This window comes from Rattus norvegicus, chromosome 13 (genome assembly GCF_036323735.1).
Source record: "Rattus norvegicus strain BN/NHsdMcwi chromosome 13, GRCr8, whole genome shotgun sequence".
NCBI classification, from domain to species: Eukaryota; Metazoa; Chordata; class Mammalia; order Rodentia; family Muridae; genus Rattus; species Rattus norvegicus.
This window is the reverse complement of record NC_086031.1, coordinates 73659043-73684182: the sequence shown is the minus strand read 5'-3', so window position 1 is coordinate 73684182 and position 25140 is coordinate 73659043. Positions and strand designations below refer to the sequence as shown.

Sequence of the window (25140 nt, the reverse complement as noted above, 5' to 3'; positions counted from 1 at the left end):
GCGTTGTGTAAGTCTGACTTCGCTCACACTTTTGCTCCGGCTTGGGGTATGAGTGTCTGTGTGAGCGTGTGTGATGGAATTGAGGAGGGGGTTGCTGTGTTTTTGATCCGTTTCACTTGACAGATTATTTGAATCCAGCCCACCTTTCCGCACATGTCAAACAGATGGGATCATTGTTAAAAGCCTGGAGAGCCGGGCTGAGCGGTGGGTAAGGCAGGGAGGGGGAGGCAGGAGGGGCACCGAGGGGAAAGAGGGGGCACCTTCTAGGAGCTTTGTGCTTTCACACATTAGAACTGACAGGAGACCTTCTTCTTTGTGGGTGGGGGGAGTGTTTGGGGGCATGGGGCTGGTGAGGGGGGGTGGAAAGGGAGAGAGGTGGGGTGTTGGTGGGCAGGGTTATGATGTCACAGCCCAAGTTACAACAGGAGGAAAACACAGAAATGGTTCAACATTTTTTTTTTAAACTTTGGACTGCCAAGAGCTGAAGAGTGGTGTGCAAAGGAATGAAGGGGAGAGAGAGAGAAACTAAACTGGAAGCCTGAGTCTGGTGTTGCCTCTTGAAATCTTATGAATGGATTACTAGCAGCTGAGAGCCAGGAGAGTCCTATAGGGGATGCAAGATCACCCACACACTCAGGGGGAGAAAAGCAGGCGGAACCCTTTTCTGAGGTCCTATCCCCCTTCCTGAAATGAATGGTAGGAGATGTTTTTCTGAGGGTCCTTGGGGTGGCAAGGGGGCAAGGGGGCAAGGGGAGGGGTTGACTTCTCTTCTTGCCTGAATCTCTTTTTTTCCTCTGAAGCTAAGCCATCTATCTCTCCCTAATATCTCTCTCTCTCTCTCTCTCTCTCTCTCTCTCTCTCTCTCTCTCTCTCTTTCTCTCCTCCCCCTCCCTCCCTCCCTCTCCCTCTTTGCTCCCTGACTCCCTTCCTCCCTCCTCCTCTCCTCTGTTTTTCTGGCTTTCTCTACCCCCACCCCAGTCTCAATTTCTATTCTTGATCTGCTTCAAGTGGGGAAAACTGAGTCAGAAAAGTGCACGGAGCAAGGGAAGTTATAAAGAAAAAGGGACAGTCGAGGACCTAGGGGACCTGCTCAGCAGTGTCCACCTGCTTGAATCCAGAGCTGCTGGATTTCGGGAGTTGCTTTGAGGCTTGATTCCATGCTACACGAGGAAAGAGGGTGCATGAGGGATGGGGTGCACAGGACACAATATTTTAAAAGCAGTTAAGTCACCTACTAACTGGAAGAAAGAAGTTCAGAGAGATGAGGAGACCTAGAGTGAAGGAAGGACCCTGATCTTACTCCAGAGCATGTGGGCTGTATGGGCTAGATAGGAGCAGCAGAAGCAGTGATTTTAAAAGTGTAAGTGATTTTTCTTATTACTTGAAAGAGGGGCTCAGTGCATATTTATACCTATTTTATACTACCTGTGGGCAAGCATGCCTACCTTCTCTGCATGTGTCCATGTGTTTGTCCAGTGTGTTCTGTATACATGTATGTTCCTGCAAGGGATGGGAAGCCTTTAAGAAGGCTGGCGTCCAACACCAAGGCAAACAATGCGGAAGGTTAAACTCAGTGTTTCCTCCCCCATCTGCTTCATTCATTTCAGATCAATCAAAGAATAGCTGTTCATTTGTGTAAATGACTTCTTTTGAGCACCTCGTTTGTTTATTTGTTCACTCAGCATATGGTGACTTTTACTAACTTTAGACTGAGAAACTTCTGAGAGAAAAAGTATGTCTATAAGCTAGGAGCACACGGGGTTTCCAGTTAGTGCTTCTCGCGGCAAGGTAATTGATTTCCCCTTTCCTCCAGTGTCCAAGAGGAAGAGAATTTGCTACTGTCCTTTTAAATCTGAAATGATAGAGTAAAATAAGAAAAAAAATATAGGAGGCTCGTGTTAAATCAAGAGATGTGAATGGTCTCCAAAAGGCTAGTGGGTGTTTATTGACCAGGTCCATTCAAAGTGTGTGTGTGTGTGTGTGTGTGTGTGAGAGAGAGAGAGAGAGAGAGAGAGAGAGAGAGAGAGAGAGAGAGAGAGGCTACACACAGAAAGGCATGCTCCAAAACAGTATTGATTGTTTTATATTGATTGTGTAGGCTGCGGCTGCTGAGAGAGAAAGCCTGTGATGTTTACTGGGGAAACCAAGAGGATCATCTGTCCCTTGTGCCTCAGAGAGGTGGGGGGAAGGGGGTTCTCAGGAGAGAGGAGGGAACAGGGAGTAGGTGGAGTGTGATGCATCAAACTTATTAGCTTTGACATCATCATTGTCTTTAAATAAAAAAAAAACCCAAGGAGATAATTATAGGTAGAGAGAGAGAGAGAGAGAGAGAGAGAGAGAGAGAGAGAGAGAGAGAGATATCAGAGGGAACAGGTCCCTTGATGTATATGCCATTCGTATTGGTCTTTTTATCCATCTTTAGGGACCCACCAGTCTCTCCGAAGGTGAAACCAAGCACTCCCAGACTCATTTGATCAGGAGACCAGCAGACTGGCAGCCAGAGAACTTTACAGAGACTTGCAGCCTACCAACAAGTTGGACAGGAATTAAAACAGTCTCTTCAATAGTCAACAACCCTGAGTGCCACGCTGCAGGAGTGCACACCTACCCAGGCAGAGTGGAAGCTGCATGGACACCTGGCTGAGGACATCTGAGGAGAGAAAGTTAAGTACCAGTTTGGATCTTTATGCCTCCAGATGATTTTTGCATTCTTTTAGAAAATAAGCATCAAATTATGTCTAAGCCTAAAAGTTTTTTTTTCCTAGCAATTTACTTTAAGTTGAGTGTATTGTGGGTGATGGGCTCTAAAAAGAGACACTAACTCCTAGGGAAGGAAGAAGATACAGAAGAGATCCTTAGAGAATAAGATTATTTTGAATGACCAGATGGGGTGGTATGTATCTGAGAGAATTTGGCTTACGTCCTACATTCTCTTCTCTTATCAGTGAGGAGAGGAGTTACTGAAGGAAGAAAAGGAAACCTTGGGTCTCTGGGAGGAGTTTCAAAGGAAGAACACTTAACTTCATTCTGAAGGACTGAAATCAATCAGGAGAGGTCAAGGAAGAAGGTGAGAGAAACCAAAAGCTACAGAAGCCACCGGGGCTGGCTAAATCCCCTGGACAGGTAGTCAGGAAAGGCATTCTTCTGTGGCTACTTGAGAAAGTTTTTGGCTTGTGAATCAAACAGTTTTCCTGGTGACTTCAAATCCATTGCTGGTTGCTTTTCCATCTTCCCATCATTCTTGTGTGGTACCCAGAAGCTGACTTCGGGTTTTAAGGAGCAAGCTGAAGGAGATATGATGTGTTGGAAGGTCCTGAGAATAAGTCTGGTGGTCCTGGCTGGGTGGGCATTCAGTACCACCAACTCCGAGCTGGGCTGGACTCGCAAGAAATACCTGGCCCAGAGGGCACACCTGAACCAGGCGCTGTTGGAAGGGGAACGCTGTTGGCTGGCGTACAAGGTTCGAAGACCCAGATGTGCTCCACAGCATCATCCCTTTGGGGTCTACCCAAGCCACCATGAAAACTACCTAAGGTCCTATCCTGTGGGGATGCAGCAAACACAGTATGCAGAATGGAGTCAGCGAAGCACAGAGAGACAGGCTCCAAGTGGTGTTCCCAGAGACCTGACTGAAAACCCAGCAGGAGTGAAGAGAAAGTCTGAGCAGCCAGCTGCCCCGTGGGTAGGGGATGGTCCTATTGGGCAATCGCAGCTGCTGAGAGATGATGACACTTATCTTGGCAAGGGAGGATCTAAGGAGGCTCTAGGTGAGCCTGCAATTCGGGGAAGCTCAGAAACTGCTGTCTCCACCATTACCACCTTTACATACCAGAAGGGACCCACAGCAGAGACCCAGAGGAAGGGTCAGTCCAAGTCTAGGCTTCCTCGCCAAGTGCAGAAGAGGCAGGCAGAAGATATGACCAGAGACCCCCAGAATACCCCTCAGGATGTTCAGCTTTGGCCTAAAGACCCCCTTAAGCACGGAGATAGCAACAGTCCATTGGAGGGCACAATCCAAAATGGTGGAGGGGCCTCTGCCCAGAGAGCAGAGACCTTTAACCCCCAAGGAGGATTGCCTGTACTGTATTTCTCTGGGAAGAGGGAGCGGCTGTTGCTGCGTCCAGAAGTGCTGGCTGAGATTCCCCGGGAGGCGTTCACAGTGGAAGCCTGGGTGAGACCAGAGGGAGGACAGAGCAACCCAGCCATCATTGCAGGTAATGTCCTATCCTACTCCTGGGTTTTCTCGGGTCCCGGGGGTGTGGCCGGCTCCATTTCTGTTGTGGGTACACATAGAGAACAGAAAGGGGGAATAGGCTAAAGCAGGGAAGCTAAGAAAGCTTAGCTAGAGGGGCTGTGTGAGGGTGGGGGTTATTCATCAGTGCAGAAGTAGCGTAGACCATGAAAGGGAAAATGACTCCTACCCAAGACATCATTATTATTATTGATTTTGTGGAGTTCTACTCATGGTGAATGCACTTTAGGAGACTTCCGTTTAGATCTTTCCCCCTTTTAAAGGGAACAGACTTGGATTCTTTGTCAAGGAGGAAGAGGAGGTCACACTGCTTGTCATAGTCTAGCGTGGGATACCCAGGCACCTCTGGAAAGCAGACAGTCCAAGGATGGGAGTAGTGAATAATGGCCAATTGGGTCCAAACAGCAAGGGAACAGGGTGCCACCCGGGAACTAGGAAGGAAGGCAGCACCTGTGCTACACTGTAGATCCCCATCTCTTGACCTCAACAGATCTGCTGGGAAAGGTAGACATTGGAGTCCAGGATCCTGACTCCTAGCCCCGGCTATTGTTATGAAGACCTAAATGTGAAAACTTGTTTAATGCACCTAACTCCGTAATGCTAGTGAGAAGCATTTATTTGGGCTTGCGACCTGTGCTTATCTTGATTATCAGAGACACCCAGAATGGCAAAGAGCTGGGTTTGGAACTGTTGCTTTTCTTTTCCTATCTGGAGAGGTTGATTTCAGGCAAGGGTAAGGAAAGGATATTTTATCCCTTGGTGTTTCCTTATTCTTTTAGGCCCTTCACCAAATGAGAGTGGGGGACAAATATGCAGAAGAATGTCACAAGGAGAGCAAGTTACTTTATGCAATATATATATATGTACATATATATAATACTTATAAGAAAAATTGGTGACACCAATCTAGATTAGCCACACATCCTTTCCTGTTTCTCAGTTCCATTACATTGATGGAGAAACTGAGGCAATGTGGGGCATGTCAGAGACAGGCTGGCAGGAGGAGGGGGGAGAACAATGCAGGAGTTTATGAATCATTTGGTAGCTCCTTAACAAACAAACAAACAAAAAACAAAACAAAACCAACCAACCCCCCGCAAAAAAACCACAACCCAAGCCAAAACAACAACAACAAAAACCACTCAGGTCTCTGAGAGCCTCCAAATAAGTTGCAGGCTAGGGAAAGAACTCTGGAGGGAAAGAGACTCTTCCAGTGGGGTGTCGCTGGAACATCCTTGTGGACACTGCGTCTCCCCCTCTCTGGCTGCGATTTCGAGTTTGGAATCTGGGATTCCCAGACACTGAGCACTCTCCAGCCATGTGGCTTTACTTTAGTTTTGGGTGGGAGAGGGGGTGAGAGAAGGGGCCAGGCTGTAAGCTAGGTGGGGGCCGAGAAGGAGGAGAAGGAAATCCTTATTCTGGGGCCAAAATGGAAGAAATAATGAGATGATTATCTGATCGGAGTTGGCAGCCTCAGAGTTTCCCCCAGATGACATCTCTGTGCTGCCTAGTCTGGCTTCCTAGTGCCCATCTGCCAGGGAGCCTGCGAGCTTGCAGTCTAGCTCGAGACCCACACGGATCTGAAGATGCTTCCTCCTGCAGTAGCAACATAGAGACCTGGGATCTGTTCCCTGGCTGTGAAGGCTGAGAGAAGAATCCAAAAGGAATGTATGTGGGAGACCATTGCTTGGGGGTTATTAAAGTCCAATCCTGGAGAACAAGGACGGGCACCTGACCTCTGCCCTTTACCTCTCCAGTTCTTCTGTCTCACCCTTTTCAAGGAGAGCTATGATGTGGTTTGATTGCAGTTCCCCACTCTTTGCTTCACCTCTGGAAAACCATACCACCCTGCCTTGCCTGTCTATCACCAGCCACTGTCTCCACACTGCCACGGCACACATTCAGATCTTCCAGTGCCCAGCCGAACCCTCCTCTCCTCTCAGAGCATGTAAAATTGGCAGGAAATCATTTCCAGCAATTTACCTTCTAAGGTTTCTTTTCCCTCAAATCCAAGTGGCTCCTTTGGCATTCTGGGACCTCCCTTTTTATGTCTGCCTGTAAGAGGTGGAGAGCAAGATGACAACCAAGTCTCTTGCCCTCGTGTTCTACCCTCTATTTTCCTTCAGACTTGTGTTCAGCCCAAATTATCAGGGGAGGATAAAAGCCCGTGGGATGCAGGAATTGATAGCAAGGCCTAATTCTTTGGACTCAGCAAGTAGACTGTTTAGGATTTAGTGTCAATGTCTACCCATTGTCTATGCTGCTGGTATTTCACCTGTGAGTTACATGGCTAAGGATCATGAGGTTACCAAAATCAAGTCGCCTGCAATAAGAACCTCTACTTTGTGTGACTTGAATCTCTTCGAACAATTTTACAGCTCTCAACATCCATCTTCCTCCCTTCTGCTGGCATGGGCCCCAAAGACGATGTGTATCTGTTCCTAGTCTGGTGGGATTTGAGTTACACTGAGCGACAAGGTAGAGTCAAGTTGCTGGGAGTTACACACAAACCCCAGGCTGTACTTCTGTTGCTCCTCTGAGGATGGGCCAAGACTTGGCTCTCACTCTGCCAATAGATTTCAAACCTCAGGTTCCGCCTACTTAACTCAAATCAGCTTCCAAGTCCTCTACCTACCATGCTTGGGATTGTTTTTCCTCAGCAGAGACCTCAAACAATTTAGTCAATACCAGTCGCGGCAGAAGAAGCCCCTACCCACAGCTATGGTACCTTAGGGAATAGTATTAATACTGGACACTAGGTGGCAGTGTTGTCTCGTGCACAGGAGATGAGGCAGCCACAAAGTTGGGAATGTCTCTAGTTTGCTTGAGGGCTGTCCTGTCCCAGCCTCTGGGCTGTAATTTAATCACCTTCTCCCAAAATGTTGTTGGTAGGCACCCCTCAGGGTCCACTTCATGGGTCTTTTTCTTTTTTTGAAAGGCCTGTCTGGATAGCTAAAGTGACTTTTTTTTTAAAAGAGTTGTGACTAACTTGAAGCTCTAGCAAACACTGAAGAAAACAAAATCAGCTAGAATTACCCTCTCCCTGCACTCTAAGTTCCCGCATTCTTCTGAAACAAGTCAGACTCCAGAATGAGTTGCAAGAACGCTTTCATTGAGGATTGAGGGAAATGCAGGGTACACAAGCTTCACAAACTTCAGGTGTGGGGGGGACTCTTCTGACCATCCTCTGGGCTTTCTGAAAGGTAGGCCACACTTTAAGTTGCCCGTTTCCTAGAGTTGGAGACCAGTGGCAGCAGAGAGAGAGGTCTGCTCCCTGGTGGGGTTCTTCACAAAGGTAGCCAGTCAAAGGTCTGGCACTTTGAGGCTCTGTGGCAAGTTAGGAGTAGTTTGAGGTCAGGAACCCATTAGGTTGGGTCATTAGAATTTAGTGTTTAAATAAGCCAACTTGTGTCCTATTCTGGTGTGGACTCTTTAAGGTCTAGTGCATAACCCTGAAACCATCTGAGCCTTTCCTACCACTTCGAGTTCCGTTCCTCCCCTTCAACCCCAACATACACAAAAGAGGACATTTTAACAGGTTCCTCCGCACCCGTAATTGATTTCAAATGTTCCCTGAAGTCGCCCAGCTGAGTAACCACCTGCGGCTCTGTGCTGCAGGACACTGAGTCATTAAATCCATGGTAGGTTGGAAACCAAGCCCAGAAGAATTCTTCAGCCAACAAATATTTATCGAGTGCCTTGCCATGCAAAATGCGGCAAGTCAGCGAGGGGAGCACAAAGCTGTCTGAGAACCGTCCTTGACATGAAGGCGAGTTTGGGTCCTCTGCATGCCCAAGTTTTCAGTGTCCCAGTGTAGAGCCTGAGGGTTCAACAGACGAGGATTAGAATCCTTCTCTGACATTTAACAGGACAACTGTCTCTGGCAATCTATCCAGCCACCCCCCCCCAGCTATGTTTGTCAAACTGAAAATTAAAGATGTATACACACACACACACACACATATATGTGTACATATATATGTATATACATGATTACATATATATGTGTATATATATGACTATATTTATATGTATATGATTCTACTTGAAATAAAGTAGGAAAAAAAGTTCCCAAGCAAACGACAATTAAGCAGAGGCCCTGTAGAATGTTTTACATAAGTCATGTAGATAATGTGCCCAACACAAAATTTGGCCCATGAGGCTTATTTACTTACCAGTGACATGAAAGGTTTATCATGAGGTATCCAAAGTAAATTAATTTCTAATTTAAATATAACTTTTCCTTAACAGAGATATTAGCTTCAATTCCTTAGGAATTTACTCTGATAATTTATAACCTGGGAATGGGCTGTAAGTAGTTATTATTTTTCCACAATATGGTCTCAAGATAAAAACGGTAGATGAAAAAGCCCAAAGGATCCATTTACTACATTAAAACGTGTCATCTGTTCTTTTTATTTGAGTGGCACTATTTCAAATCAGTTGGGCAATGGTGCTAAAACTTGTATTTTATTTTTCTGAGCTCTAAGCCCTATTGAATATCTCGTGAAATTTGTCTTTACTTAACAGAAAAATGTACATTATTATATTCTGTTAGCCCAAGTCTGCTGCCATCTGGCCATTGTTCAAAGTCTATTGCTAGCTTTTCTGTGTGAGTGACATCTATGGAATGAGGCCTCAGGGTAAAGAGTTCTGACCACAGGGAACACAGAGTTTTACATAAATGTAAGGAGACCTCAGTGTGGCCATCTTGATCTCACAGACTTTGTTAGACAAAGGGCCGCATCTGTATCTTTCCCTAAAGCCAGGGCTCTCTGTTTTGCCCTTTGGCTGCTTCCCTACATACAGGGCAGGGATGGTCAAATCAGAGTGTTTGTCCTTATCAGACCCCGAGGAATCACCGTGCTCCTCTCCACATCCCCCTCCTAGATCAGGACTCAAATATTCGATGATGCTGTAGTGACCCAGCTGGCAAAGAACTGTTTGTACGAGGGCCCATGGGTATGGCCCTGCTGATTCAGGTGACAGGGGGATGCATGAATTGTTTGTGTGAAGGAAGCACATGCCTGATGACTGTAACTTGGCTTCTTTGCAATGGAGTTTTCATCATGAGGCTTGGTGGCTCAACAAAGAAGCAATGTGAATGTTATCTGGCCTGAGAGGTAAATCTGACTGACCTATCATGGTCCCATTTTCACAGCCCACTGTGGTACTCTCTTCCTTACAGCCTCACTCCCTGTGGAGTGAGCGCTTGCTTTCTCTCTCTTTCTAGGCTTCTATAGACTTTGTATGGACCTTTCCTAGTCTATGGACTTTCTAGAGACCTTTTCTAGTCTTCTATAGACCTTCTATAGACCTATAGACCTCCTATAGACCTATAGACCGTCTTGTGTACTTTTATGGACTGCACGTTACTTCTTGCCATATTAGTTAGGCATGGCTCTCACTTCTATCAATTGAACATCCCTTGGAAGTTGTATGCAGCTCCAATCCATATTTGTCACCCCCAAATACCCTCTATAATGGTAGAATCACATAGTTCTACAAATTATGTTTGTAGAATGAACTAAAAATGTAGACTGTTGGATTCCCTCTGGGGTGAGGAGAACTTTCTGTAACTGGAGGCCTTTTGTGGGGATCCAGGGCAATGGCTTTGAAACTGTGCTATTGCTGCCTACCATGTGTCAGAAGAGCATCCGAGGGAAACTGCTGAGCATGACATTGCCCACATGCCTTCCATAGGAGAACCCCTTCTCTTATGTGTCTAGGAACAAAAGCTTGGACTACTTTAAGGAAATTTACTCTAGAGCAATGGCTGGCATATTATGGCCTCTGAACCCCATCACCCCAAAACTGAAGCTGCCTTTGTCAAAGAAGTTTGATCCAGCACACGACATTCATTTGATTATGTGTTCTCTGTGGCTGCTTCTGTGGCGAATGGCAGGGTTTAGTGGTTGTGACAGTGACTGTATAGCCTAAGAAGCCAGTGGATCTGGCCCTTCGTCACTTAAGGGCGAAGTGTGCCATGAGCTACACTAGAGCATCACTTTTTGTGCTTCCGTGTGCACAGAGGTCAGCTAGGGTGCACCTGGAAGTAGATCCCAGGTGAGCGTGTTTTGCAGGGATCCAACACAGGGCATTCATTGACTATGGACCCCAGTGACACTGACATTGGCAAGGACTATGTATGGAGATCACCACTCACTGAAGTGGCAAGGATAAAGGGAGACCTAACATGGTTGGTGCTGGCTCAGGCCTTGCAGAATGTTCTTTGAATTCTCTTTTCTTTTCTGTTTCTCCCATGGTCAGTTTAATATCATGGGGTGCTAGCTCTCCTAGCCCTTTTCCAGCTCTTTCCATATCTTTGCTCAGAGTTTCTTTCATCGAGTAAAAATCTTTGCCTATTTAACCCTCTTTTGGCATCGGCTCTTGTACCAATCTGTTTCCCAAGTGCAATGCAAATTTGTATTGTGTTTTTCTGGGGAAGCCTGGGACTGCATGTCTAACAAGCTTCTCAGCTTAGATAATTCTGCTGCTGCTGCTGCTGCTCCTGATGCTGCTGCTGCTGTATGTGGACTGTTACACACTTATGGGACTCCAGATTTATAAGCATAGGACAGTATGTGACAGACATTTTTTTTTTCTGAAAAAGAACAGATGCTAAATAGTTCAGGCTTTGTAGGCCATATACAGTTTATGATGCAACTGCTAAACTCTGCAGTTAGCATGTGCACATTGCTACAGTTGATGCACAACCACATTGGTAGGCTGTGTTCCAATAAAACTTTATCAAAGCAAGTGTCATGCTGGGCTTTGCTCCTCTGTAATTGTTTGCAGAGCTTTGGCGTGGAGTGTTCTTCCTGATGGCCATGCTTTATCTATAGTTCTTATGGCCTTGTTTCTTCATTCCACATAATCCGCGAAACTCCATCCTTATCTATTGGGCTCTACCCGAGAAGCTGGAAGGAACAGGTTTCTGGGGGAATGCTGAGCCACTTAGGAATCACAGGGCATTCAGTTCTGAAGCAGCACAAAAGAGAGGAAGCAGGAGGATATAGCTCATGTGGCCCCCTTACAATACTATGATGTCCTCTGGGTTTTGTGCCAGCTGGGTACTTAAATCCAGTCTGGTTAAGGCTCAGCACCTGCTTGTAGGTTTAGACCTGAGACTCTGGAATCATCTAGTTGTCTAGTGTGGTGTTAGATGCAGATAGATTTCCTCTGAGAGTGATAGGGTGATTGGTCATACCATTCACCACACTTCTGCCTTAGTACCTGACACATGCTCTTGCCTTTTCTCTCTTTGTCCCCTAACCACGTTGAGGTCTCACACAGACAACATGGTGAGTGAGCCTTCTGAGTTCAGGTGTCATGGTAGGCTCTCAGTCCTCTGTGAGGTATGATTTCTCCCTTTCCTCAAGGGTGAGATGAAAACCCCAGAGACCTTTGGATGTCAGTTCTAGCATGGAGAGCAGGTTGTTGGGAGTGGCAGAAATAGAGCCGTGAAGTAGGAATCACCTCTGGCAGATAGGCAAATGCAATTATTTGCCTGTAGCCAGAAACACTTTGTCCTTCCTCAACCCTTGCTTCCTTCCTTAGGCACCTTTCCTTGTTCCTCTGGGGCTGGCCTTCTGATTCATTCAGAATGTGTATGCCAGGAGGCCTGGCTCCATCTCTTTCCTGTTTTAGTTCAGGCCTTGCAGAGGCCACATAAACACCTTATTTGGCATTTATTAAGAAGAAGAAAGAAGAAGAAGAAGAAGAAGAAGAAGAAGAAGAAGAAGAAGAAGAAGAAGAAGAAGAAGAAGAAGAAGAAGAAGAGGAGGAGGAGGAGGAGGAGGAGGAGGAGGAGGAGGAGGAGGAAAAAGAAGAGGAGGAAGAAAAAGAAGATGAAGAAGAGGAAGAGGAGGAAGAGGAAGAAGAGGAGGAAGAAAAAGAAGATGAAGAAGAGGAAGAGGAGGACGAGGAGGAAGAGGAAGAAGAGGAGGAAGAGGAGAAAGAGGAGGAAGAGGAAGAAGAAGAGGGGGAAGGAAGAGGAGGAAAAAGAAGAGGAGGAGGAAGAAGAGGAAGAAGACGAAGACAGCAGCAACACGTTCAGTTGGATCCTGAGTCCCTACACCCTGCATGTTCAGGAGCTTGAGTTCCTGATGTCACAAATAAGTACATAAATCTCATGATTCTGCCCTTGAGGCCACGGAGCTAGGTTACTCTGGGGCCTTGTCAAATCTGTTTCTGTTCACCTCACACACACCCTCACCCTGTACCTTCCAGAGAGCATATTTCTTTGCCAAGTATGTGTCCTTCAAAATAACAACATTCTTCACTTCCAGTGTTTACTACCTGCTTTAAAACAATCTTACTTTAAAAAAAAAAGAAGGAAAGAAAAACAGTTAGGAAATAAAATTCAGGGCAAACAAGAACAGTTTCCTCTATGACTCAGAAGTGAGTGGTGGGGTAAGGCGGTTCTTCTTAAACATACAATAGAGCAACTGCGAGCAAAGCTTCAGAGCATTTTGAAGTTGAGACACTGCCATGACAAGCAGTTGGGAGAGCAAGGTCAGTCAGGGCTCATGTCTAGATTGGAAGTCCAGGCAACTGATCCAAGGTGAAATCACACACTGATCAGACATTCCACCCTTTAGCCACTAACTTTATACTTTCCCTCTTTCATCTAAGAACTTTCTGTACATTCAAAGCAGATTATGAAAGTAGTTTGGTATTATACACACTCATTCATTCATTCACTCATTCACTCATTCGTTCAACATTTATTGAGCTTCTATTCGGCAAAGTACCAGATAATATGACCCATTCTAGAGAGTTAAGAATAAGTAAAAGCTGTGCCTACAAGATGCTCCCAGTCAGGTGAGAGGCTTTTTATAAATTACTGTATGTAAATGTGAATTTTAATTTAAATGTATACTGGAAATTAATACGGTACTGCATTTCTTTATCCTAGCTACTTCCCCAGCAATGACACAGAGAAACCAAGATTAATTTTAAAGCTTCACTTCAATACCTGGCCAGTCCATCCTAATCCTTTTAATACTGGCATTTAGGGCCTTCCATTATCCAGCTGAACTCTATGAACTCCTTCCTACAGAAGGCTCAAACTCCTCCCTCTCCCTCCCTCTCTCCCTCCCTCCCTCCGTCCCTCCCTTCCTCCTCCTCCTCCTCCTCCTCCTCCTCCTCCTCCTCCTCCTAATCCTCCTAGTCCTCCTCCTCTCCTCCCTCCCCCTCCACTTGTGCGGTGGATGTCCCGCCCTATTCTCTCTTCTGGCCAATCATTGGGTGATCAGCTTTTACTGACAAGGAGGAGAATAACTGGTAAGCGTTGTTTGCTTATACAAACTTGAGAAATGAGATTCTTGACATAAGCATAACAATGCCGCGTCTGGATTGAAATAAGATATGAGGGCAGAGAAATCAGTATTTGGATAGCGCAAGGGTAAACTTTACACGGTACACAAGAACACAATGCCTACAATTATAATTTTTCTCACGGGAGTGAACAGCTCTATATCAATGAGAGGTAACCAGGGTCAGGACTGGTAGGTGCAGAACAGAGGTCAAGGGTGGGCAAAAGGGAAGAAAAACTTCAGATGGCACAGCGGGTGCCAAGGAACCCACCAGGTCAGAGGTGGGGACTGGGGACTCAGTGATTGTGGGAGTCAGACTAATTTTGGAAAATCTATTTCACTCCAGTTGGATAGCAAAAGAGACATTCTGGTAGTACAGTTACTGATGCAAAGAGAGAGGCAAAAGCATGTTCAGTAGGATGCTAAGGAAGGACGTTGTCAGGGTCAATGCAAACTCAGATTTTATTTTGTGTTAACAGAGATCCAAGACTCGGGACATAGTGTAAAAAGAACCAGTGATCTAAAGTGCATGATAGCAGAGACATGGGAACCCAATGGAAGACAAATAAACAGAAATGCAAAGTGTGCAAACCTGGGCTCAATTACTGTAAGGGATTTTCATAGCGACGTTTCCTTAGCAACTTCCATAACGCTGACTTCGTGTCCTGAACTACAACGGTCAGCTTAGACATTTCTACTTAACCGTTCCATGGGATAACTAAAAGAGGGCGATGGAGAGCAGGGAGCTCAGAGACAGGACATTGCCTGGGGGCACAAAGGTAGTGAACACGGAGCTTAGGATCTGCAGCCATCCTAGCCAGAACCAATGTCTCCAACCTGCTGTGAACAGAGCAGAAGTTTGAGCCTGAGTGGTCCTGCCTCAAAGGCACGAGTCTTCTATTTCAATCCACTCTTTTCTGGTCTGTGAAGGGTCCATCTATACAGGCCGAGCTACTATGTCTGGCTTTGGAATAATTTAAATTGAATATAATGTAGATTTATAGATGCTTCCTAGCTTAATTTATTTTTTTCCATTCACTCACTCACCAGTTCATTTATTCAACCGGTGTTGATGGAGCATGACGTAGGCATTCAATAGCTGTTTGTGAAAATAAAGCAAAACAAAATACCCTCCTACTTCACACAGAATAATTATAACCCTAAACCACAACAGTGATCTAAGATAGTATTTTGTCTTAGACATTGTTGGTTTCAAGGCACACTAATAATTTGAAATAATCGTACAATAGACTATACCTCTAAGCCAGCTCATGGCATAGATCCTGCAGATAAAGGAACTTTGGCAAAAGTTTCCTCTTTGGGTTTGATTTTTCTTTTCTGAGTCCTTGGACAGAGCATGGACAATCATTGGCCTGAATTCAACCAGGGGTAGCTCCTGACAGAAGACAGGCATGACATGGTGGCCTCACCCTCTTTGTCTTTATGCTCCCAGCATTTCCAGGAGATGAATATTGCTATATGGATTGCACTGATGAAACGTAGCCTCTGACAAGGGAGGTGCTGTTCCCTTCTCTTTCTGGTACTTCTTTTAACATGCTCCCTCCTGATCCTGCCTGCAGCATTCTTCAAAGTCCTAAGACTTAGCTCCAGCTGTCTGCTTAGCAGGTGAGGTCTTTGGGTCTCTCATTAGCATCTCCGGACATCTCCAGATCTCAGGACTTCCTATACCACCCAGCACCACGGCAGATCCTGGAACTGAGCGCATATCTTATTTGAATGAATAGTCTGGACCTTGTGCACACAGAGCCTGGCCTCTTCTGACTACACAATAGGGACCATATCTCAGAGTTACGGGATCAGGGAGTTCTTTCTTTCCTCTTCACATAGTCTACCTGTTGCTTGCCTCTGTGTAGACAATTCTTCCTGCGAAATGTCCTACCCACAACTCCTCCTCCACTGAAGTTTATTACCTGTGACTGGTGAGAGGCGAAGTCAGATCTAGAATCTGGGCTTCGACCTTTAAACCCTTTATTGTGAAATCCTCATCTGAAAATTGGAACAATAGTAGTTTTGCCCTAAGAATAGTAATTGTATTAAACAAATCATGAGTTTGGAGTTATGTCTGCAGGTAGTAAGTCCTTGATCAATGCTGGTGGATATTTTTCTCATTGGCGGTGTACAGAACTCTGCCAGCTAGGCTCTCTGAGTCTGTTATCCTGCCTTATGTGTCTCTTCCTTGTGACCTGTTTTACAACCATACAACCTTACAACAACCTAAAACTTCCTTAGGCCTGAACTCTTGATGGCTGAACACCCATGAAGGACCATTCATGGAGTTATTTGTAGTGAACCCTTAATCACCTGAACCCTAACCAGTAACCTTAACAAACTTTGACTATTCTGCCTTTTAGACAATAGAAGGACACAATTGCAGGATGAGGCTGCAAACGAAACCTACTAGCGAGAACCCATCATTAATACATGGAATAACCCAATTACCTCCTCTTTCTATGGCCATACTGTAGTTGTGGAGAGTGAGAGCCAGCTTGGGTAGTAAGGGAGACCAAGATTCCAGACATCAATTGTGCAAACAGCACCCTAGTGAGGCAAACATAAGGAAAGATGGATTTCCTAGAGTCAAACGGGGGCAGCCTATGGATATACTCCCAAGTTCCCTAGCTTCTAATTTGGTTTTATTTCAGCTCTTTCTGGCTGCTCCTGTTTAATTTAAATTTCTCATTGGAAAGTAGAAGAAAAGATTTTATGAAGATATTCAGTAAGATGGAATTTTTTAAAAATGTTTTTTAGTCCTTGTTTAACCCTAACTATCCGTTCAGTAGATCACTCCCCTCACTCCTGTAGAGACCAAGTAGCCAGACTAGTTTCAGGCATGGGTTTACCCAGACGTCTTTGAACGCAGGGCTCTGCAGACTGACCTGGGTTCAGTTTGAGAACACAAGCCATGGCTCTCTGTCCCAGTCATATAGCTGAACAAAGCCATTATGAATATTTAAGTCTGACTGGAATAGCCTTCATGTATGTGGGCTCTATGTGGTCAGTCTCCCGGTGCTTTCTTCTGGGAAAGCAGAGGCCTCTTAGGTGACTTGTACCTGCATGAAGGGAGCATGGATATTTAGGTGGCACGGGCTGCGTGTGTAAACGGAGTGACTCTAGTAGCCAATGGGCAAGTGATTTCTGCTGCAAGAGCAGGGCAATGTATTGCTTTAAGAAAACCTCCTATGCAGTTTCCTGTCATCAGAGGAAGAAGTGGTAGGTTATTTTCAGTGTGAATGTCTCTCCTCCAAGCTTGCTTTAACTTCTGAGTGTTGCAGGACCACTGAGTATGAATGAACTATTTAAACGCTTCCTGGGTTGGTATTGATTCTGTGAACTGACCCCACTAAAAGAAAATGCTAAACAAACTTCTGAGAGGCTTCTCACAGTCTCCATGGAGGGATTGAACAGAAAATTGGAATATCAGTACTTCATGGGCACTAGAAAAGCGTGTTCTCAGGGAGATCTTGGTAGAGGTGGAGGAAGGGGTGATGTCTCTTGGTAAAGGTGCCATTGTGTGGCTGTGTCTCTCTGAGGACTAATGGACTCTGGAGGGTATCATGTCAAGATGAATAGTTGCCCTATTCCAGGCTCTCCCTGGTGTATGACTCTGCCTCCCTCCGAGTTTGCATCTCTTGCCTTCTGCACTTGGGGATTTATATTCTGTTGTCCTGCTGGCTTTCCTGTTTTTGTTAAGGTGAGAAGATAACAGTTGATGGGAAAGCAGGGCGAGGACAGCTTTCAGCTTTTGATGAGAAACAGCAGGCTGCTTCACCCCTTCACACTATAGAGGCTCACTATAAACCTCAGGAAGTCACCCTCAGCCACTAGCTAGCTCTCCAGGGAATTCTGAAGCTAGAGTGATCAGCATAGCTCCCCAAGGCTGAGAGCTTTCCTACTGTTTGTTCTGGAAGGCAATGAGAAATGATCCAAATGACATGCCAATAAGTAAACCGATAAATAAGCAAATAAAAAGTAAACAGAGTTTCTCAAGTGTTCAATTACTCAGGAGACTGCCTTCTCCCTCTCTCCCAACCCTTTCTTGGTAGCAAAGACAACACATAAGGAACATTTCAGTACTTATTAAACTTCTGTTATTACCTCATGTGAGGAAAAAATAATTTAGTATCGCTCAAATATACTGAGATGACAGATGATGTCTGGCAAAGTACTGAGTCTGGAGGAAGTTGCCCGGATGAGTTAGAGGGAACAAGGGTCAGGAGGGCTCTTTAGTCTTTGTTATCCCCAGTAGTTAATATAAGGTGAGGTGAGAGTCAATCTGCCTCTTCATAGGCACAGGCTTTGGGGGCAGAGCCCTGCTAGGTCAGCTTAGTAGCTACTCCCTCCATGGGAGTGAATTGTAGAGGGAGGAAGATTAAGTAATTTTTTTTCCATTAGGGAAAACACAGTTGTTCTGTGACATGTTTTCAGTTGGGAGGGTGCCTTTGACAACTCTGCTAAAAACCTCCTGTGGATCCAAGCTAGTAATGACTTACTTATTTCTTTTTTTTTATTATTATTATTAACTTGAGTATTTCTTATATACATTTCAAGTGTTATTCCCTTTCCCGGTTTCCGGGCAAACAACCCCCTCCCCCCTCCCCTTCCTTATGGGTGTTCCCCTCCCAACCCTCCCCCCATTGCCGCCCTCCCCCCATAGTCTAGTTCACTGGGGGTTCAGTCTTAGCAGGACCCAGGGCTTCCCCTTCCACTGGTGCTCTTACTAGGATATTCATTGCTACCTATGGGGTCAGAGTCCAGGGTCAGTCCATGTATAGTCTTTAGGTAGTGGCTTAGTCCCTGGAAGCTCTGGTTGCTTGACATTGTTGTACTTTTGGGGTCTCGAGCCCCTTCAAGCTCTTCCAGTTCTTTCTCTGATTCCTTCAACGGGGGACCTATTCTCAGTTCAGTGGTTTGCTGCTGGCATTCGCCTCTGTATTTGCTGTATTCTGGCTGTGTCTCTCAGGAGCAATCTCCATCTGGCTCCTGTCGGTCTGCACTTCTTTGCTTCATCCATCTTGTCTAATTGGGTGGCTGTATATGTATGGGCCACATGTGGGGCAGGCTCTGAATGGGTGTTCCCTCAGTCTCTGTTTTAATCTTTGCCTCTCCCTTCCCTGCCAAGGTTATTCTTTTTCCTCATTTAAAGAAGGAGTGAAGCATTCACATTTTGATCATCCGTCTTGAGTTTCGTTTGTTCTAGGGATCTAGGGTAATTCAAGCATTTGGGCTAATAGCCACTTATCAATGAGTGCATACCATGTATGTCTTTCTGTGATTGGGTTAGCTCACTCAGGATGATATTTTCCAGTTCCAACCATTTGCCTACGAATTTCATAAAGCCATTGTTTTTGATAGCTGAGTAATATTCCATTGTGTAGATATACCACATTTTCTGTATCCATTCCTCTGTTGAAGGGCATCTGGGTTCTTTCCAGTTTCTGGCTATTATAAATAAGGCTGCGATGAACATAGTGGATCACGTGTCTCTTTTATATTTTGAGGCATCTTTTGGGTATATGCCCAAGAGAGGTATAACTGGATCCTCAGGCAGTTCAATGTCCAATTTTCTGAGGAACCTCCAGACTGATTTCCAGAATGGTTTTACCAGTCTGCAATCCCACCAACAATGGAGGAGTGTTCCTCTTTCTCCACATCCTCGCCAGCATCTGCTGTCACCTGAGTTTTTGATCTTAGCCATTCTGACTGGTGTGAGGTGAAATCTCAGAGTTGTTTTGATTTGCATTTCCCTTATGACTAAAGACGTTGAACATTTCTTTAGGTGTTTCTCAGCCATTTGGCATTCCTCAGCTGTGAATTCTTTGTTTAGCTCTGAACCCCATTTTTTAATAGGGTTATTTGTTTCCCTGCGGTCTAACTTCTTGGGTTCTTTGTATATTTTGGATATAAGGCCTCTATCTGTTGTAGGATTGGTAAAGATCTTTTCCCAATCTGTTGGTTGCCGTTTTGTCCTAACCACAGTGTCCTTTGCCTTACAGAAGCTTTGCAGTTTTATGAGATCCCATTTGTCGATTCTTGATCTTAGAGCATAAGCCATTGGTGTTTTGTTCAGGAAATTTTTTCCAGTGCCCATGTGTTCCAGATGCTTCCCTAGTTTTTCTTCTATTAGTTTGAGTGTGTCTGGTTTGATGTGGAGGTCCTTGATCCACTTGGACTTAAGCTTTGTACAGGGTGATAAGGATGGATCGATCTGCATTCTTCTACATGTTGCCCTCCAGTTGAACCAGCACCATTTGCTGAAAATGCTATCTTTTTTCTATTTGATGGTTTTGGCTCCTTTGTCAAAAATCAAGTGACCATAGGTGTGTGGGTTCATTTCTGGGTCTTCAATTCTATTCCATTGGTCTATCTGTCTGTCTCTGTACCAATACCATGCAGTTTTTAATCACTATTGCTCTGTAATACTGCTTGAGTTCAGGGATAGTGATTCCCCCTGAAGTCCTTTTATTGTTGAGGATAGCTTTAGCTATCCTGGGTTTTTTGTTATTCCAGATGAATTTGCAAATTGTTCTGTCTAACTCTTTGAAGAATTGGATTGGTATTTTGATGGGGATTGCATTGAATCTGTAGATTGCTTTTGGTAAAATGGCCATTTTTACTATATTAATCCTGCCAATCCATGAGCATGGGAGATCTTTCCATCTTCTGAGGTCTTCTTCAATTTCTTTCCTCAGTGTCTTGAAGTTCTTATTGTACAGATCTTTTACTTGCTTGGTTAAAGTCACAACGAGGTACTTTATATTATTTGGGTCTATTATGAAGGGTGTCGTTTCCCTAATTTCTTTCTCGGCTTGTTTCTCTTTTGTGTAGAGGAAGGCTACTGATTTATTTGAGTTAATTTTATACCCAGCCACTTTGCTGAAGTTGTTTATCAGCTTTAGTAGTTCTCTGTGGAACTTTTGGGATCACTTAAATATACTATCATGTCATCTGCAAATAGTGATATTTTGACCTCTTCTTTTCCGATCTGTATCCCCTTGATCTCCTTTTGTTGTCTGATTGCTCTGGCTAGAATTCAAGAACTATATTGAATAAGTAGGGAGAGAGTGGGCAGCCTTGTCTAGTCCCTGATTTTAGTGGGATTGCTTCAAGTTTCTCTCCATTTAGTTTAATGTTAGCAACTGGTTTGCTGTATATGGCTTTTACTATGTTTAGGTATGGGCCTTGAATTCCTATTCTTTCCAGGACTTTTATCATGAAGGGGTGTTGGATTTTGTCAAATGCTTTCTCAGCATCTAATGAAATGATCATGTGGTTCTGTTCTTTCAGTTTGTTTATATAATGGATCACGTTGATGGTTTTCCGTATATTAAACCATCCCTGCATGCCTGGGATGAAGCCTACTTGATCATGGTGGATGATTGTTTTGATGTGCTCTTGAATTCGGTTTGCCAGAATTTTTTTTTCACTGTTAATCTTTTATTATGGAATATTTTACAAATATTGACAAAGAAAACATAATAATATTTTACTGTCAGGATTTAACATTTATCATTATCACTGTTGAAGCAAAATATTGACGAGTTATCCATGTGTTTTTTTATGGCCATAAACCATGAATCTTATACCTGAAAGTGAATCTAGAGGCTGCAGTTTTGAGATCAGTGGACTTATTCTTACCTTCTGATCACCCTCATTTATGAAACTGATATTTTTCTTTTTTTTATATGCTATTTTTTTTAATTTAGAGAATACTTTATTAGTTTTTGTAATCAAACCCACGTATATAAGACCTTACATATTTAATACAGTGTGTTACCCCTGTACAAATGGAAAAAACTTAAGTTCAACATTTCTAGACCAATATGGCTGTTAATTTCTGTACAGTGCCAACTCAACACAGTAAACGGGTATAATTTTTTCGAAAGTTGACAGCACAGGTAAAGTTTCAAAAAATTCAAATTATATATCTGTATATATATATTTATATTTATATGAAAAGACCAATAATAGCAGTGTGTTATGCATCAACAGCAGCAACAGCTTTTCCAGGTTCTGCAGTCATCTGAACAAAACTGTAGAGACATCCAGCACACTCCATTAAAAAAAAAAAAGTAAAAAAACAAAACCCGAGAAAACAGCACAGTTCTGTTACACTTGTGGTACCTGGTTTGCCAGAATTTTATTGAGTATTTTTGCGTCGATATTCATAAGGGAAATTGGTCTGAAGTTCTCTTTCTTTGTTGTGTCTTTGTGTGGTTTAGGTATAAGAGTAATTGTGGCTTCATAGAAGGAATTCGGTAGGGCTCCATCTGTTTCAATTTTGTGGAATAGTTTGGATAATATTGGTATGAGGTCTTCTATGAAGGTTTCATAGAATTCTGCACTAAACCCGTCTGGACCTGGGCTCTTTTTGGTTGGGAGACCTTTAATGACTGCTTCTATTTCCTTAGGAGTTATGGGGTTGTTTAACTGGTTTATCTGTTCCTGATTTAACTTCGATACCTGGTATCTGTCTAGGAAATTGTCCATTTCCTGAAGATTTTCAAGTTTTCTTGAATATAGGTTTTTATAGTAAGATCTGATGATTTTTTGAATTTCCTCTGAATCTGTAGTTATATCTCCCTTTTCATTTCTGATTTTGTTAATTTGGACGCACTCTCTGTGTCCTCTCGTTAGTCTGGCTAAGGGTTTATCTATCTTGTTGATTTTCTCAAAGAACCAACTTTTGGTTCTGTTGATTCTTTCTATGGTCCTTTTTGTTTCTACTTGGTTGATTTCAGCTCTGAGTTTGATTATTTCCTGCCTTCTACTCCTCCTGGGTGTATTTGCTTCTTTTTGTTCTAGAGCTTTTAGGTGTGCTGTCAAGCTGCTGACATATGCTCTTTCCTGTTTCTTTCTGCAGGCACTCAGCGCTATGAGTTTTCCTCTTAGCACAGCTTTCATTGTGTCCCATAAGTTTGGGTATGTTGTACCTTCATTTTCATTAAATTCTAAAAAGTTTTTAATTTCTTTCTTTATTTCTTCCTTGACCAGGTTATCATTGAGTAGAGCATTGTTCAATTTCCACGTATATGTGGGCATTCTTCCCTTATTGTTATTGAAGACCAGTTTTAGGCCGTGGTGGTCCGATAGCACGCATGGGATTATTTCTATCTTTCTGTACCTGTTGAGGCCCGTTTTTTGACCAATTATATGGTCAATTTTGGAGAAAGTACCATGAGGAGCTGAGAAGAAGGTATATCCTTTTGCTTTAGGATAGAATGTTCTATAAATATCCGTTAAGTCCATTTGGCTCATGACTTCTCTTAGTCTGTCTACATCACTGTTTAATTTCTGTTTCCATGATCTGTCCATTGATGAGAGTGGGGTGTTGAAATCTCCCACTATTATTGTGTGAGGTGCAATGTGTGTTTTGAGCTTTAGTAAGGTTTCTTTTACATATGTAGGTGCCCTTGTATTTGGGGTATAGATATTTAGGATTGAGAGTTCATCTTGGTGGATTTTTCCTTTGATGAATATGAAGTGTCCTTCCTTATCTTATTTGATGACTTTTAGTTGGAAATTGATTTTATTTGATATTAGAATGGCTACTCCAGCTTGCTTCTTCTGACCATTTGCTTGGACAGTTGTTTTCCAGCCTTTCACTCTGAGGTAGTGTCTGTCTTTGTCTCTGAGGTGTGTTTCCTGTAGGCAGCAGAATGCAGGGTCCTCGTTGCGTATCCAGTTTGTTAATCTATGTCTTCTTATTGGGGAGTTGAGGCCATTGATATTGAGAGATATTAAGGAATAGTGATTATTGCTTCCCGTTATATTCATATTTGGATGTGAGGTTATGTTTGTGTGCTTTCATTCTCTTTGTTTTGTTGCCAAGACGATTAGTTTCTTGCTTTTTCTAGGGTATAGCTTGCCTTCTTATGTTGGGCTTTACCATTTATTATCCTTTGTAGTGCTGGATTTGTAGAAAGATATTGTGTAAATTTGGTTTTGTCATGGAATATCTTGGTTTCTCCATCAATGTTAATTGAGAGTTTTGCTGGATACAGTAACCTGGGCTGGCATTGGTGTTCTCTTAGGGTCTGTATGACATCTGTCCAGGATCTTGTGGCCTTCATAGTTTCTGGTGAGAAGTCTGGTGTGATTCTGATAGGTCTGCCTTTATATGTTACTTGACCTTTTTCCCTTACTGCTTTTAATATTCTTTATTTTGTGTGTTTGGTGTTTTGACAATTATGTGACGGGAGCTGTTTCTTTTCTGGTCCAATCTATTTCGAGTTCTGTAGGCTTCTTGTATGCCTATGGGTATCTCTTTTTTTAGGTTAGGGAAGTTTTCTTCTATGATTTTGTTGAAGATATTTACTGGTCCTTTGAGCTGGGAGTCTTCACTCTCTTCTATACCTATTATCCTTAGGTTTGATCTTCTCATTGAGTCCTGGATTTCCTGTATGTTTTGGACCAGTAGCTTTTTCCGCTTTACATTATCTTTGACAGTTGAGTCAATGATTTCTATGGAATCTTCTGCTCCTGAGATTCTCTCTTCCACCTCCTGTATTCTGTTGGTGAAGCTTGTATCTACAGCTCCTAGTCTCTTCTTTTGGTTTTCTATACCCAGGGTTGTTTCCATGTGTTCTTTCTTGATTGCTTCTATTTCCATTTTTATTTCCTTCAACTGTTTGATTGTGTTTTCCTGGAATTCTTTCAGGGATTTTTGTGTCTCCTCTCTATGGGCTTCTACTTGTTTATTTATGTTTTCCTGGAATTCTTTCAGGCATTTTTGCGATTCCTCTCTGTAGGCTTCTACTTGTTCTCTAAGGGAGTTCTTCACGTCTTTCTTGAAGTCCTTCAGCATCATGATCAAAAATGATTTTGAAACTAGATCTTGCTTTTCTGGTGTGTTTGAATATTCCATGTTTGTTTTGATGGGAGAATTGGGCTCCGATGGTGCCATGTAGTCTTGGTTTCTGTTGCTTGGGTTCCTGCGCTTGCCTCTCGCCATCAGATTATCTCTAGTGTTACTTTGTTCTGCTATTTCTGACAGTGGCTAGACTGTCCTATAAGCCTGTGTGTCAGGAGTGCTGTAGACCTGTTTTCCTCTCTTTCAGTCAGTTATGGGGACAGAGTGTTCTGCTTTCGGGCGTGTAGTTTTTCCTCTCTACAGGTCTTCAGCTGTTCCTGTGGGCCTGTGTATTGATTTCACCAGGCAGCTTTCTTGCAGCAGAAAATTTGGTCTTACCTGTGGTCCCGAGGCTCAAGTTCGCTCGTGGGGTGCTACCCATGGGCTCTCTGCAGCGGCAGCAACCAGGAAGACCTGTGCCGCCCCTTCCGGGAGCTTCAGTGCACCAGGGTTCCAGATGGTCTTTGGCTTTTTCCTCTGGCGTCTGAGATGTGTGTGCAGAGAGCAGTCTCTTCTGGTTTCCCAGGCTTGTCTGCCTCTCTGAAGGTTTAGCTCTCCCTCCCACGGGATTTGGGTGCAGAGAACTGTTTATCCGGTCAGTTTCCTTCAGGTTCCGGCGGTGTCTCAGGCAGGTGTCCTCGACTTACTTACTTCTATCATGGGCAAGATGTTGGCCTTGACACGATGGGAATCAAGGG

The 25140-nt window shown here is 43.8% G+C and overlaps 1 protein-coding gene across 3 annotated transcripts in view; it reads left to right on the top strand.

The window, feature by feature from the left end:
• Positions 1-483: 483 nt before the first annotated feature.
• The window catches only part of Pappa2 (pappalysin 2), a 276315-nt gene continuing 251658 nt past the window's right edge, over positions 484-25140 (top strand). The window contains exons 1-3 of one of the 3 annotated variants that reach the window (XM_063272601.1): positions 484-696; positions 2423-2663; positions 2946-4214. In XM_063272601.1, the coding sequence (XP_063128671.1) occupies positions 3296-4214 (919 nt within the window). In that variant the 5' untranslated portion in view covers positions 484-696; positions 2423-2663; positions 2946-3295. Of the gene's footprint in view, positions 697-2422; positions 4215-25140 lie in introns of those variants that run through there. The other 2 variants (XM_063272600.1, NM_001427778.1) reach the window with 2 other exon arrangements.